Consider the following 17,365-nt stretch of genomic DNA (forward strand, 5'->3'; position numbering starts at 1 on the left):
TTGGAAATTCGACCTTTAAGTGTACTAAAAGTACTAAATTTAGTTCTAGTTATATATATATATATATATATATATATATATTGAACATATATAGCTAGAATCTTGAAATTTTATATGAAATACAGGTTTGGAAGTGGTGTAGAAATTCGTACTTTTGTGTATAAAAAGTACAAAATGGCACTAAATTTGGTACCATTTGCATTTAGTTGAGTGTATAGTGATGGAATGCTGAAAATAGGAATTGGGACTACTATTGGAGTACAGGATTGAGGTAGCTTTAAAAATAGTACTTATGCGTACGAAAAGTACTAAATGGTACTAAATTTGGTGCAAGATGGAATATATAGAGCTGGAGTTTTCAAATTGCGAATTAAATTAACTGTTGGAGTGTAAGAATGAGGTAGTTAAGGATATTCGTACTTATTGGTACGAAAAGTACTATATGGTACTAAATTTAGTACAATTTGGATTTCGCTTGAAAGGATAGAGCTGAAAGCTTGAAATTTGGAGACATCTTTGGAAATTTGTATCTGTGTGTACGAAAAGTACTAAACGGCACCAGATTTGGTACAATTAGGATTTGAGTGGACGGAGATAGCTGGAAACCTAAAATTTGGAATAATGGTTGCTGTTAGAATGTAGAATTGAGATATGGAAGCATAGTACTTATGTGTACTATATTTGATACAACTTGATTATGTGTGGACGAATAGAGCTGGAGTCCAGAATTTTGGAATAAAAATTGCTGTTGGAGTATAGGCTTGACGTAGTTGAGAGAGATCCTAAAATTTTATATTAATATTGTATGGAGTGCATCAGAGCACTTATGTGAAAAAATAATTTTTTGAAGGACTATGAGAAGTGTATTTTTTTTTTAAATATTTATTGGGCTCAAATATGAGTGGATAATTTTTTTGCTTTGATGGACTGTTAGAGTCCTGGTTTGTTAAGAAATATTTGTTGAGGATTATCAGAGGCTTGGATTTAAATTTAATATTTTTTGAGATACTACTTAAGGCTTAAAAAAACAATCAGAACAACGATTTGAATTGTGAATATTTCAAAACATGTTTAGAGGCCCATTGATGCGTAGATTTATATAATTAATGTTATTTATATATATATATATACATTTTTTTTTGAGGATGGGATTATTTTGAAAATATTGTTTAGATTTTTTTTTAAGCGACTATCTGAATCCTGGATTTTTAAAATATTTTTTGAACGACAATCTGAGGTTTAAATTTTTTTTAATTTAATTTTTTTTTTTTTTTTAATTTTAATTTTCGCAACACTTTTTTCTTTTTAATCATTTACAAACTAAAATTACGATGTCTATTTTTGTAAAGGGGAATGACAAAATCACGACTTTCCATAGTGGTTCTTACTCATCATCATCATAATCACATGACGCGCCGATCATCATGACCATAATAAGTGTTAACAAAATCATGCATTGCCTCAATGCATGTATGGTTAATTGCAAAGACATAATAAATTATAGAATTACGATTTTTCAAAACAAAAAAAAAAAAAATAAAGAATGAAAAATATGACACACCTCTTTCCATTGAAAAAAAAAATGCAGCAAACTAGGAAGGTCTCAAAAAATCCCCCGGCAAAAATGCGACGTTGTAATAAAGAAATCAATGGCAAAATAGAAACAATTAACACTTGAAAAGTTTTATTGATGTATTTCAATTATTGTTAATTAAGAAGAAGAGGGAGAAGGAAAATAGAACAATAAATAATTTATTTTACAATAATATTAAATCAATTCATTAAAATATGTAATAAACAATATTGCCACCCTAGAATTTATTTATTTTTTAATTTTATACGTTATTTGTACTCAGAATGGCCTGTAACACAACAACAAGTTAACAACTATTTTCCAATTAAACAATAAATTGTTCTTCGATATTCCACTGTTGTTGTAAATTTCAATACAAAATATTTCTAATGTTATTGTCTATTTCCCCCCAAAAGCTATGAATGAGTCTACGATACAAGTAGTCTCCATTGAAAATGCAGCCGCAGCCACTGTAAACCGATAATATCCAGATTTAAGTAGTAACTCATTTCAAAAAACTAAATAAAATCAACAGCGAAAATAAAACTTCGATGACATTGTCTGATAGCCAACAATCAGCAGACAGACCGACACAATATCACGACACAACAACAATAGTCAAGTAGTCAAAATAGCCCCGCTTAAATGCACCCAGACAATCGATTCACGTTTGAACAATTAACTGGTTCGTTAAGCTTCGCCAACAGGAAATTTGTTTACAAAACATAACCTTAGATATTTCTAAAACAAAACAAAACAATGTTAATTTCCATTTAATCATGTTCGGGAAATTCTAAACAAAAGGAAAAAATGTTTAAACATTCCAAATGATGGATCGCATTTTCGGGTAATTTGTCAGTTTGAAATTACAATGGACAGCAATTAATACTAATTAGGTTTATTGGGATGCGCTTCGTATGACAGTTAAAAGGAGGGGGACTTTTTAAACAAGCGATATAGTGAATTTAAAAAAAAAAAAAACAAATCGAGGAAAGCTATCAGAAGCGTAGATTTTTAAAACACATGTTATGAAGGACTAACGTAACCCCGTTTTTAAAAGGAACTACCGCTTGGAAAAAGTAGCATTCGGATTTTTAAAAATAAAGCTACGAATTAAAAACCAGTAATTAAAGTAGTAAAGTCGGACTTGGTCGAATATGTAATTCCCTTCACCACTTTGTGTATGCATATTTAGAAAACATATGCATTCTAACAGACGTCGCCTTTCAACGAAACTTGCCAGAGAATAATTTATATTAACTTCAGTACATTGTTCAAAATTGTTTAAAATCGGACAAACTTTGGGTCTTTAGTGCACAATTTACATAAAACCAGACCAGGGGGCTATATCTAAATCTGAACCAATTTTCAGGAAATTTAACACACATCATTCTAAACTTAGTTCAGTACCCTATGTCAAATTTCGTGCAAATCGAAATAAATACAAGGACTTTGGTGCACTAATTACCTAAAATCGGACGAAAATATATATGGGAGCTATATAGAAATCTGAACCGATGTCAAATTTCGTGCAAATCGAAATAAATACAAGGACTTTGGTGCACTAATTACCTAAAATCGGACGAAAATATATATGGGAGCTATATAGAAATCTGAACCGATTTTCACGAAACTTTACACACACATCATTCTAGACTCAATTCAGTATCTTATGCCAAATTTCGTGAAATCGAAAGAAATATGGGGCTTTGTTGCACCATTTACATTAAATCGGGCGAAAATATATGTGAGAGCTATATCTAAATCTCAACCGATTTTTACGGAACTTTCTAGACTCCCTTCAGTACGCTACCAAAAATTTCGTGCAAATCGAAATAAATACAAGGACTTTGGTGCACTATTTACCTAAAATCGGATGAAAATATATATGGGAGCTATATAGAAATCTGAACCGATTTTCACGAAACTTTACACACACATCATTCTAGACTCAATTCAGTACCTTATGCCAAATTTCGTGAAATCGAAAGAAATATGGGGCTTTGTTGCACCATTTACATTAAATCGGGCGAAAATATATGTGAGAGCTATATCTAAATCTCAACAGATGTTTACGGAACTTTCTAGACTCCCTTCAGTACGCTACCAAAAATTTCGTGCAAATCGAAAGAATTAAAGGGACTTTGGTGCACCATTTCAATAAAATCGAACGAAAACATATATGGGAGCTATATTTAAATCTGAACCGATTTTTCCCAATTTCAATAGAGTTTGTCCTTGGGCCAAATAAATGAGCTGTGCCAAATTTCATCGAATTCGGATCATAAATGCGACCTGTACTTTGTTTACAATTTAACATAGACGGTCATGTATAAATCGATTCATTAAGTGATTCTATACATAATAGCAGGGTTTAAAATGCTAACGCCAAAATAGCAAAAACACAGAAAATTGGCGCACTGCTAACTAAATTCATCCTCAAACTATGCAGCACAGCCAAGCACAACTGCAACAAATAGCAATACATTACGAATAATTTTAGCAAGCAAAACTAAAGCTTGTTGATCATGTCAGCAGCTACAAAATAGCAATGAACAACTACAACATAATTGTCAACGCGACTAACAACCAAAGCTTACAATGAAGACTAAGCACCTTGACTGTGGCTGCTTAGCAAGATTTTTAGCAAACAAAACCCGAGCATTTTTCGAGTTCAGTGTTGCCCATTGAAATTTTATAAATTAAATGAGATAATTAAAAATGGCGATTATGATAATTTCATTTTTTTCGAACAAAGACAATTAGTAATACTTGCTAAAGAGTTTAATTTAATATATTATTTAGTTTTTAGTACTATTATTGACAGTTTTAATTGCGATTTGACAAGCTTAAATTAAATAAAAACGCACAAAATGAAATGCCGTTTTTCTAATTCTGCGTTGGCAACACACAAACATAAAAACAACCCTCGGCTGATTATTCGTCGGCAGCGAAATATGAATATGTAGTCGTACTGCCGATTAGTCATAACAAAAAAAGCTCGCATGTGCAATACGTGCTTAGCACGGATGCTACGAACTAAAAAAGCTAGCCGTTTGCTGATTTAGTCATAATGTCAATATTTTTTAGCAGTAGCTCTGTAAGACTAATGCTAATATTTTTTGATGCTGCATTTTAAACCCTGCATAATAGCCTGTACCACAATGTGGTGAAGGTTATAACAATTTTTGAAAGAGAAGCTGAGATATAAATGAGGGTTGTTTTTAATAATTTTTGAAATAACCACTATGAGTATGAATTGTGGCCCAATGTTGCCCGCAGGCAACAAATTGTTTTAAAGCTTATATTTAATATACAGCTTGTAGATATATATTCATTGGACTTCATACGTCTAGACCTGATTATTATGGACGACACATATCGAAAGAAAAATCTTAAAAATTCAAATTCTTGGTAAAGTTATGAGCTTTTCTATATAGAGAAGAGGGCAAAAATGTGTACAGTACCAATTTGTGTATACAGCCCAAATTATTTAAATCGCTTCGAATTCGAAATGTACGAAGAACTCTGTCATCATAATTATTTTTGATTCTTGTAAAAATGAATATAGAGAATAATTTAAAATTATTTTCCGTCGATTTAGCCTTTGGTTTTCTTTATATTGGGCTTTTATTTTTCTGGAAGGACATACTGTAACTCCTGAATGCAAGGATGTAACTATGTAAAATTTTGTTCATATCCTATTAAGGATAGTTGCATTAAATCTGTGAACAGAAAATTGTTCTATGATTACGGAAAAAATTCGGGGCACAAAGGGTTAAATATACTATTTTCAACAATGATGAGGTGTGGTTTTTATACCCTTCACCACACTGTGGTACAGGGTATTATGTCTTTGTGCATATGTTTGTAACAGGCAAAAATAATCGAGATAGACCCATGGTTCCTTTTGAGAATATGCATAGAATCACTTTCTGAATCGATTTATGCATGTCGATTTATGCATGTAAATTGTAAACAAAGTACAGGTCGCATTTATGATCCGATTTGGATGAAATTTGGCACAGCTCATTTGTTTGGCCCAAGGACGAACCCTATTGAAATTGGGAAAAATCGGTTCAGATTTAGATATAGCTCCCATATATATTTTTGCCCGATTTACGGACTTTAGACCCTGAAAATCTTTCGATTTGCACGAAATTTGGCATAGCGTACTGAATTGAGCCACGAAAGATGTGTGCCAAGTTTCGTGAAAATCGGTTCAGATTTATATATAGCTCCCATATATAGTTTCGCCCGATTTACGGACTTTAAACCATGAAAATCTTTCGATTTGCACGAAATTTGGCATTGCGCACTGAATTAAGTCTAGAATGATGTGTGCAAAGTTTCGTGAAAATCGGTTCAGATTTAGATATAGCTCCCGTATATATCTTCCTCCGATTTAAGGTAAATGGTGTACCAAAGTCCTTATATATCTTTCGATTTGCATGAAATTTGGCATAACGTACTGAATTGAGGCTAGAATGATGTCTGCCCAGTTTCGCGAAAATCGGTCCAGATTTAGATATAGCTCCCATATATAGTTTCGTCCGATTTCATGTTAAAGGTGCCCCAAAGTCCCTATATATCTTTCGATTTGCAGGAAATTTGGCATAACGTACTGAATTGAGCCTAGAATGATGTCTGCCCAGTTTCGAGAAAATCGGCCCAGATTCAGATATAGTTTCGTCCGATTTCATGTAAATGGTGCACCAAAGTTCCTATATATCCTTCGATATATTTGGATAGAGCTTCCATATATATTTTCGCCCGATTTTAAGTAAATTGGACATCAAACTCTTCATGCTAGTCAGGTTGACATCAAATTTTGCACAACGTACAAAATTGAGCATAGAATTACGTAATTGCGTTTTCTAGAAGTACAGACATAGCCCAACAGATAACCTATTTATATTTGATTGAAGTCGATTTATATAACTTATGGATATATAGGTAGATTCACATTTAGATAAATATCACATATTTTATTTCATCCAATTTTAGTTCAATGTTAATAGTCCTGTTTAATATATCCATAGTGGTGAAGGGTATCATATAGTCGGCCCCGTCCGACTTTACTACTTTCCTTACTGGTTCAACCTGCTAAATGTTTGATAAATTTTTTGAAAGTGACGATTTTTTTTTTATTTTTTTTTTTTTCGAATTCTCTTTATCCTAAGTCGTTGATTATAAGTAGTTAGAATTGAAGTTTCTTAAAATGTGTGTTTCCAAACTTTGTATGATATATCAAAATACATATTATTTTTTAAATAATTACTTCAACAAAACTCTGTGCATTTATTCTCAATTGAATTCATGTCGAGGTTAAAATGTTCTTATTGACCCTATTACAGTCAATACTTTTAACACTTTTAACCCCTTAATTTTACGTCAATTAAATATATGCTGAATAATATAAATATAGAGATTATAATTTTGATGATCTTATAAAAAAACCCCGTCTAAAATTTAAATAAAAAAACAAAAAAAAAACCCAACCAAGACCTTAGCAACAATTGCAATAAATTCTACATTTTTCAAATAATAATTTAAATTAATTGTTTGATGACACACACGTTTAAAAAAATTAATTGAAATTAATTAGACAATTTGTTTTTACTTCGGAAACCAGCTTAAGTATGCACTTTAAGGGAATGACGGAGAGCTTACAAAAATATATGTGCACAGATCCATTGGAATAAATATTGAAACAAAGAAAAAGAAATAAAAAATAACAACAACTGTAACATTATCAGCTATTGCCTCAACTTCAAAATTTCCCACAGCCTCACTTGTTGTGCACGCACACACATACGTATATTTATATGCATGTAAATATATGTTACACTGGTATTGGAAACGGCTAGATGAAACAAACAATGTTTAATAACGTGCGTTGTGTTGTGCGGTTGGGACGAGCCCCCAACTTTTTTCTCCGACGTTTTACTCTGCATTTATATGTATATACATATGTATATATGAATATGGGAATGTCGGTGTGCAAATACTTGCGGCAATGTTTTTTGTGTTATCAAGTTTACTTTGGCATTATTATGCGGTTGTTTTTGCATTTTTAATATTGCTTATTAATTATTTATTTTTTTATTTTTGTAAAAGAAAATCCCATCAGCAAAACATGTTTTTTATTTACACTAATTAGTTGGGTAGTAGAGTTTGGTATAAATTATTTAACAGGTTATGCATTTCGGTGTCCACTGAATAACTATGCACTTTTTACAAAAAAAAACCAGTAAGGAAAGTAGTAAAGTCGGACGGGGCCGACTATATGATACCCTTCACCACTATGGATATATTAAACAGGACTATTAACATGAAATTGGGTGAAATAAAATATGTGATATTTATCTAAATGTGAATCTACCTATATATCCATAAGTTATATAAATCGACTTCAATCAAATATAAATAGGTTATCTGTTGGGCTATGTCTGTACATCTAGAAAACGCAACTACGTAATTCTATGCCCAATTTTGTACGTTGTGCAAAATTTGATGTCAACCTGACTAGCATGAAGAGTTTGATGTCCAATTTACTTAAAATCGGGCGAAAATATATATGGAAGCTCTATCCAAATATATCGAAGGATATATAGGGACTTTGGTGCACCATTTACATGAAATCGGACGAAACTATATCTGAATCTGGGCCGATTTTCTCGAAACTGGGCAGACATCATTCTAGGCTCAATTCAGTACGTTATGCCAAATTTCATGCAAATCGAAAGATATATAGGGACTTTGGGGCACCATTAACATGAAATCGGACGAAACTATATATGGGAGCTATATCTAAATCTGGACCGATTTTCGCGAAACTGGGCAGACATCATTCTAGCCTCAATTCAGTACGTTATGCCAAAATTTCATGCAAATCGAAAGATATATAAGGACTTTGATACACCATTTACCTTAAATCGGAGGAAGATATATACGGGAGCTATATCTAAATCTGAACCGATTTTCACGAAACTTTGCACACATCATTCTAGACTTAATTCAGTGCGCTATGCCAAATTTCGTGCAAATCGAAAGATATATAGAGACTTTGGTACGCCATTTACCAAAAATCGGCCGAAACTATATATGGGAGCTATATCTAAATCTGAACCGATTTTCACGAAACTTGGCACACATCTTTCGTGGCTCAATTCAGTACGCTATGCCAAATTTCGTGCAAATCGAAAGATTTTCAGGGTCTAAAGTCCGTAAATCGGGCGAAACTATATATGGGAGCTATATATAATACTGAACCGATTTTCACGAAACTTGGCACACATCTTTCGTGGCTCAATTCAGTACGCTATGCCAAATTTCGTGCAAATCGAAAGATTTTCAGGGTCTAAAGTCCGTAAATCGGGCGAAACTATATATGGGAGCTATATATAATACTGAACCGATTTTCACGAAACTTGGCACACATCTTTCGTGGCTCAATTCAGTACGCTATGCCAAATTTCGTGCAAATCGAAAGATTTTCAGGGTCTAAAGTCCGTAAATCGGGCAAAAATATATATGGGAGCTATATCTAAATCTGAACCGATTTTTCCCAATTTCAATAGGGTTCGTCCTTGGGCCAAACAAATGAGCTGTGCCAAATTTCATCCAAATCGGATCATAAATGCGACCTGTACTTTGTTTACAATTTAACATGGACAGACGGACGGACGGACATGCATAAATCGATTCAGAAAGTGATTCTATGCATATTCTCAAAAGGAACTATGGGTCTATCTCGATTATTTTTGTCTGTTACAAACATATGCACAAAGACATAATACCCTGTACCACAGTGTGGTGAAGGGTATAAAAAAAGAAATGAAATGAAATGAAAACAAAACAAATAGAAACTCACAGCCTTTAAAATATTTTATCTTTATAATATAAATTGAGAATTAATTTGATATAAAACCAAATAATATAATGATTGTGTTAAAACTATATTTTCCTCTTCTTAATAATTACAGTAATTATCGAATTATGGCATTCAATTTAGATTAAGTTTAGAGATTTAAAATGTAACACCAGTTGCATTGCAATCTGGGTTTATTAGGTGTGATAAACTTTAATGATTATAGCACTATAATTGAACATTTTTATAGGGACCTTACTATACCCCCCACCATAGTATGGAGGATATATTAAGTTTGTTTATAAATCAACGAAATAATCATTGTCGACCCTATAATGTACATATATTCTTGATGAGCGTAAAATTCTATGTCGCTTTCCAATTTCAAGTACAAAAGCAACTGTGCATTTAATGACACTTTTTTTTAAATTTGGTGAATTTTTTATAATAAACGTAATTCTATGAGGTATAAGAAGTCACCAAATTTGAAATTGGAAAGCGGTCAAAATGACCGCCTTCGGCGTTCTAGTGTTAAGCATGTCCGTCTGCCTGTTGTAATCACTCTAGCTGCTACTAAACGAATTGAGATAGATCGCTGAAATTTTGCATAGAATTGTTTTTTTGTCTGCAGACAGGTCAAGTTCGAAGATGCGCGGAGATGTCGGCCCTCGTTTAGGCATACCCATATAAAGTACCCACCAATTTTTGATATTTAGGGGTTCTTGAGCACGCTATTCCAGTGAATACGCTTAAATTTGGTACAATAGGTTCTTATTGGTCACCAAATGTCTCCACTAAAAATTACAAGTTTGGGTCATTTCTGGTAGCCCCCGAAATTGCTAAAAATTCCTAAAAATTACTAAAAATCGGACGAAAAAATATATGGGAGCTATATCTAAATCAGAACCGAAATTTCAATGGGGTTCGTCCTCGGGGCAAATAAATGATCTGTGTCAAATTTTATCTCGTTCGGATAATAAATGCGACCTGCATTTTGTTTACAATTTAACATGGGCAGACGAACGGACATGCATAAATCGACTCCGAATTATTCTCAAAAGGAATCATGGGTATATCTCGTTCCCTTTTGCCTGTTACAAACATATGCACAAAGACATAACACGCTGTACCACAGTGTGTTGATGGGTATAATGATCTGATAGGTTGCGATAAATAAAAATAATAATAAGAAAATATAATTAATGTACATGTTTTATATTTGTGACACCGTATACAACTATGTTGTAAGGATATTTTGGCGGCCCCAAGAGTTTGTAACATCGCGAAATATGGTCCTAGGTCCACCTTTTATTATACCGATCGTCATATGGTGATTTAGGTGATTTTTATCTGTTTTTCTGGTCGCTCTATAGACCACAATTACGACCCGAACAGCACGATAAACATCAGAGATAGGTAAAGGATAAACATCTGACTATGAAATAAGCAAATGTCTGTTATGGTCGATAATGATCAGGTGATACTTCGGGGATGAAATAGACCGAAACTTTATTTTTGTCGGTTTCTCGTCGCTCTAGACGGCACAATTATAAGCCGAACATCACAAATTTTCCATGGGGAAGGCGATCTGACCAACTAATTCGAATGGCTGTCAAGATAATAAAGATCAATATTTAGCGGGTCAAATGAGCTCTTGATATCCAATCGGTAAAGTGAGTAAAAATATCGCAGAATATCGATCCACAGAAACTGAGCGCTCAGTCTTAGTGTGTAAGAAGTAAGCTGTTACATGAGTCCATTAAAAGTTTTCGCTCAATGGAAATGATCGAAAAATATCCGAAAAACCTTATTTTTATCACCACTATAACTCGAATTTCAAATAATTGTACACGGAGAAGGGTAGGCCCATAAATAACCGTGACTGTTTTGAATATTTATTTATTCATTGCAACGAAAAAGCCATCTGGAAAATAAATATCGCAACATATTATCAGCCAATAATTAACAGGTCAAATGAAAATTCCGATTGTTATCAAGGACGAAACATTTTTAACCCCGAAAAGATCGACTAATTTTTAGGGTACTGTTTTTCAAGTCGCTCTATAGACCACAATTAGTATCCGAAATCTACTAAATTTTACATGGGAATCTGATCAAAGAAAAATGTGGCTGATGATCGGTCAACTCGATATGGAAACGATAGATTCAATATATACTAAAACATTTACAGGACATTAATATGTTGCTATTGCATAGGTTCGGAATTTAGATCCACTGAAAAATTAAGTGCGGTCGTAGTTGTGTATGGCATCATATTGTCGATCCGGTCCAACTTTACCACTTCTATAAACATTTTTTTTTTGTAAGAACTGTATTAATTTTGTTTTTTTGTTGTAATTTTTTATTTTAAGTATTATATATATTTTTTAAAAGCTGTTTATTTTTTAATTATCATTTGGTAAATCTTCGTAAAATCCGCGCATAATCCTCTTCGAAAGAAAAATACAAAATCTGATTCATTGCCGGCAAAATATCAAAATCGAGTATACTGGTTATTTGGGAGTAAAATCGAAAATTGTCCGACCAATATTTCCAGGTAAAAAACAACTTTTAACACATTTTTGGTTTCGGTGTATGTGACAATTTTGTTCACTATTTATAGTCCCAATTAATATACAATTTCATTATTTTCTTAGCTATTTTTTTGCTCTCTGACAAAGAAAAAAACATTTCTAAGAATTATCACGTTTCTCTGTATAATATATAAATTGAATTATTTATTTTTATAAGAAATACACACACACACACTCACAACACTTGTGGTATTTGTTAGAATATCCAACATGTTTATTAAAATAAATCACACAATGCAATTGTTTTCTAATATAAATATTTGTATAGTTTATTTATTTATTTTTATTTTTTATTGTATTTTTTTTTTTTTTTTTTTTTTTGCAACAAGACAGTGTAATACGTTTTTCTTATCGTATTTTAGCACGTGCTCTGCGTGGCAGGGAAGAAGTGGTTACAAAAGTACTTCTAGTTAAATTACCAATTCTAGGATAGCAACAATAAAACATTTTCAATATTGTTTTCATCGATTAGTCATTTGAACACTACATTATTATTCTGGAGTGTTAAAAGGGGAAAATGAGCAATATGACTGTTAAGTTATTTGCAATGAAAAAACCATATGCTTGCATTGGATTTTGGAAACAATTCACGTCTTGTATATCTTGTATATATCAATTCTTTAAAAATAAATGCCTTGTACAGAATCTTGAAAAAAAACATTTTTTAAAACATTTAAATACAGGTCCTAGAAAAATATTCCTTAAAAATTCTACGCCATCTAAGGGACCTCAAAAACATTCTTTAAAAAATCTACACCTTGTGTGGGGCCACAAAAATATTCTTTAAAAATTCTACGCCTTCTAAGGGACCTCGAAAAATATTCTTTAAAAATCCACGACTTGTAAAGGGCCTTATAAATATTCTTTTAAAAATCCACGCCTTGTATAGAAAAAAAATGCACACCTTGTATAGGTCCTAGAAAAATCTACGCCTTCTAAGAGACCCCAAAACAATATTCTATAAAAAATCTACACCTTATAAGGGACCCCGAAACAATATTCTTTAAAAAATCTACGCCTTGTGGGGAGCCTCAAAAATATTCTTTAAAAAATCTACGCCTTGTGGGGAGCCTCAAAAATATTCTTTAAAAAATCTACGCCTTGTGGGGAGCCTCAAAAATATTCTTCAAAAATTCTACGCCTTCTAAGGGACCCCGAAACAATATTCTTTAAAAAATATACGCCATCAAAAGGACCTCGAAAAATATTCTTTAAAAATCCAAAAGGGACCTCATAAATATTCCTTTAAAATTCTACGCCTTCTAAGGGACCCCGAAACAATATTGTTTAAAATATATACGCCATCAAAAGGACCTCAAAAAAATATTCTTCAAAAAATCCAAAAGGGACCTCATAAATATTCTTTTAAAAATCCACGCCTTGTATAAAATATAAATAAATATAAAAAAATAAATAAATATAAAAAAATATTGGAAATTTTTATAGGTTTTTATATGTCCTCTAAAAAATCGAAGCATATAATAACTTTAAAAAATTGCTTTAAAAAATCTATTGATTGCCAAAAAAATACTCGTTTTTATCATTCGCCTGCCATCAAATCTAGAGCTAGACGTAATTTTCCACCCACCTTCGCGATTTTCTTTATCTTTATCATTATTTTTATTTTTTGTTTATTTATTTTGGCGAATATGTGACGTCATTAGTTTATGATGTCTGTTGTCATTTAGAGTTTTGAAAAAAAGAATATTTCCAACCACTCCCAACATTTCTTCAGTTGTAAAAATTCCTTGAACGATTATACGGCGGCCTTGATAAGACAGCTAACTGTTAGACAGACAATTGAGCTGCGGGGGAATATTAGTTATTCGATGGGTGTGTTTGTGGAGGATTAGCTTTAGAGGTCATTTGTAATAGTTAAGTCACGCTATGTATACATGCATATATATCTATCATTCGGAGGAATGGGAACTGAATGTGCCAAAATGTCTAGAAACAAAATTTGCAAGTTTGAAATGTCAATTCATTTTTGTTTTTGTTATAGGAGATGACATTGGGGGTTACAAAGGATAAACAAAAATGAAAAACAACCAGGGTCCGCCCTATAACTACGTCGCTAAACATTACTGATTGAAAAAAAAAATCTCAAAAAAATAAATTTTTTCCGGATGGACATTTTTTCTTTTGTTTCAATATTTCTGCTGATAATATTCGAGAACATTCTCCAATTGATCGTTAATTGAATGTGAATTAAGAAATATGACCCAACACTATTTGGTCGTATTTTCAATTGTCATGATCACGCCATTGAGTGAGTTTTGTATTCGATTAAGTGTCAGCAATAAATGAAGTTATAACCTCAATTGTAATCAATACACACACAGACACAATGATGACTTTACTTCATGTTTACATACCGCCTAGAAAAATCTCCACACAAAGCTGAGCTTGCGAGCATCGATTCTCGTAGCGAGAGAGAATGAATCACAGAGGAATTCTCGAAAATTTTGCATTAATTTGAAAATTACTTTCAATTGTTTTGGGTGGCAAAACAAATCAATTGTTGCAAATAAAAATAATTTTGTGTCGCAAGCAATTCACTTAAATGTAGACACGCATATTCACACACACACACACACCCTAGGGGTCGTATTAAAAATAGTTTCACTTTCATTACCGAGAATTAAATTGCAGAGTCAATTCGTTAGTTGAGTGATGTGATTTTCAAACTACAAATGTGCGGCACACATTTTCAAAACAGGCATCAGCTGTATTGAATTTATAACCGACATTGTTCTGGAAAATATTCTAGACGTTCTCCCCCATGTCAATTCTAATTGTCCATCTAAAACCTAAGGAACCACTGTGCAATTTTTGTATTATTATTATTATTTTTTCTTGAAACGAATTTCAGTTATCATTGACCACCAAATGACAGACAGGCGAACAGACACTGAACCCGCTTGAATCACCGTTACATCATAACTGGAAAAACAACGAACTGTTGCCATAGCAGAATACAGTTTTTATCAAGTCCATCGAACGATCAACGCGCATCACATCAAAAAATAAAAATACAAAAAAAACACACCCATATTTCAATGGGTTTTCATTTCAATGTGTCAACGGGCATATTAACAGCCCGTTCGTAGCATGTCGATATGCCTCTATGAAAAAAAAACAACAACTGGACACAAAACCAAAAAAAAAAGAGGCTCGTCACAACAACAACACAGCACATGTGGAAGATCGCACAACAATTGTTTTATATTCCATATAGCTGCTGCTGGTGCATATTTATTGACATGATATTAATATTGAAAAGGAATACAACAACAACAATAGTAATAATAGAGTGTTATAATAGAAACAACCATGGACTATTTGCATACATACATATGCATAAGGTTTTACATGTGTGTATATTCGGAGCCTCTTAAGAATTAATGGCTCCAAAGAATTTAATAAATTTTCTTTTTTCTTCTACCGCGCATAATTGGAGGGCAAACAATTAAAATCGGGCAATAAAATGCTGTCATCTACCATGGGACATATAAGCATTCATACATACATATACATGTTGTGAATTAATTGATTTATTTGTCTTGAATTAACTTCGAATGTGAAGCCATTTGAAGAGTTAATTGAATAGTCAGTCATATAATAAAACATTGCATTTTTATTAGAAAAAAAAAAAATTTGGATTCTCAAAAAAATTTAGGGATATTTGTAAATAATAATAATTCAAAAAAGAAATAATATTAAAATTAATAAAAATGGACTTACTTCTTATTTTTGTGACACCCTGTTTCTCCGTATTAGACATAATTTAAGAGATTTTCTGAAAAAAAAATAAATAAAACAAATTATATTAGATAATAATGAAGAATTCAAAAATTAGATATTAATTTACATTTAAGAACAATAAAAACTTCATATATCGAGAATGGGAACAATTTTTTAATAATAGACACTTCGAAAAATAAAATCCTATTTATAGAATATTTCAAAAATGCGCCTTTAAGGGGACCCCCATTTATTTATTTTTTTTATTTATTTTTTATTTAGAATCTGAACTAATTCAAGAATGTCCCTACAAAAATATCAACAACTCTTGAAGATATAGCCGATTTATTGTGTAAGCATCAGCAGTGACGGCAAGAGTGATTCTAAAACTTTAAAAGCGTTTTTTCTCGAAACAGTGTTTTGTACGAATGGCGTGCACGATAACTCAAAAACTAATAATCCGATCAGTTCCAAATATTGACACGCTTCTCTGAGTGTATAGCTATCGTAAGAACTAGGATAAAGGCAATCGATGAAGAACTTCCTTATTTTTTTTTAACTTAGTTTGCTGTCAAAAATTGGCGTATTTCCAAAACAATTTTTTTAAGGTCTGCCATTTTGTTAATTTTTGAGCGAATTCAATAATCCTAGAACAGACATGTACTCTTTCTAACACCGTTAGAATTTCTGGATTCCGATGTTCCAGTGAGGAGTTTTCTTTAATCATACTGATCCTTTTTGGGGGAGGTACCAGAGGAGAGGGCAGACGGGTCCCAACTTCAGACTTGATCTAGGCTTCGTAAAGAAGCAAAGTTTGGTTCAAATCGGACATTCCATTAGCCGCCTGATGTTGGATTTATATATATTGAAAATTGTGACCTTCTGTGGGTGAGGTACCAGAAGGAGAGGACCAATGGCAATGATAATAGGTTGTGCAAAGTTTGTTTTAAATCGGATATTCCATTCGTCTAATATTGGATTTGTAAATATTCAAATTGTGACCACTTATGGGGGAGGTAGCAGAAGAAGTGGACCAATGGGTGCCATCTTCAAAATTGTTCTAGGCTTGGTATAGATAATAGGTTGTGCAAACTTTGGTTCAAATCGAAAATGTCATTCGCCTGAAATTGGGTTTAAAAATATTGAAAATGTTGACCTTATTGGGGGAGGTACTAGACTTTGTAAAGATAATAGGTTGTGCAAAGTTTGGTTGAAATCGGACATTCTATTATCCTGATATTGGATTTATATATATATATATATTGAAACTTTTGACCACTTATTGGGGAGGTAAGAGAAAAAGGGGACTAATGGGTCCCATCTTTTGACTTGAACTAGGCTAGATAAAGTTAACAAAATTTGAAAATTTGAATTTTATTCTGATCAAGAATATATACATTAAAGGTCTTTGGTATTTTTAAAGGTTTTAGAGTTTTGAAAAAAAAAAAATAATTTACTAAAAAAAGAACCTGGGAAAAAGAGGTTCTTGAAAAACATTTTTTAGTTTAATCTACGACTGTTAAAATTTCTTTTAATTAAGACTTATGGAGGTTCTTAATGCACGCTCTTTAATATATATTT

At 32.3% G+C, this 17,365-nt stretch overlaps 1 protein-coding gene across 1 annotated transcript in view; it reads right to left on the reverse strand.

The window, feature by feature from the left end:
* Nucleotides 1-15,850, reverse strand: part of LOC133335247 (sialin) — a 40,962-nt gene extending 25,112 nt beyond the window's left edge. The window contains exon 1 of the mRNA XM_061543539.1: nt 15,785-15,850. Within this exon, the coding sequence (XP_061399523.1) occupies nt 15,785-15,824 (40 nt within the window). The 5' untranslated portion in view covers nt 15,825-15,850. The remainder of the gene's footprint in view (nt 1-15,784) is intronic.
* Nucleotides 15,851-17,365: the final 1,515 nt, after the last annotated feature.

The sequence above is a fragment of the Musca vetustissima genome, unplaced genomic scaffold (assembly GCF_032173495.1).
Source record: "Musca vetustissima isolate MV318-11 ecotype Yass unplaced genomic scaffold, APGP_CSIRO_Mvet_v1 utg115466, whole genome shotgun sequence".
NCBI lineage: Eukaryota > Metazoa > Arthropoda > Insecta > Diptera > Muscidae > Musca > Musca vetustissima.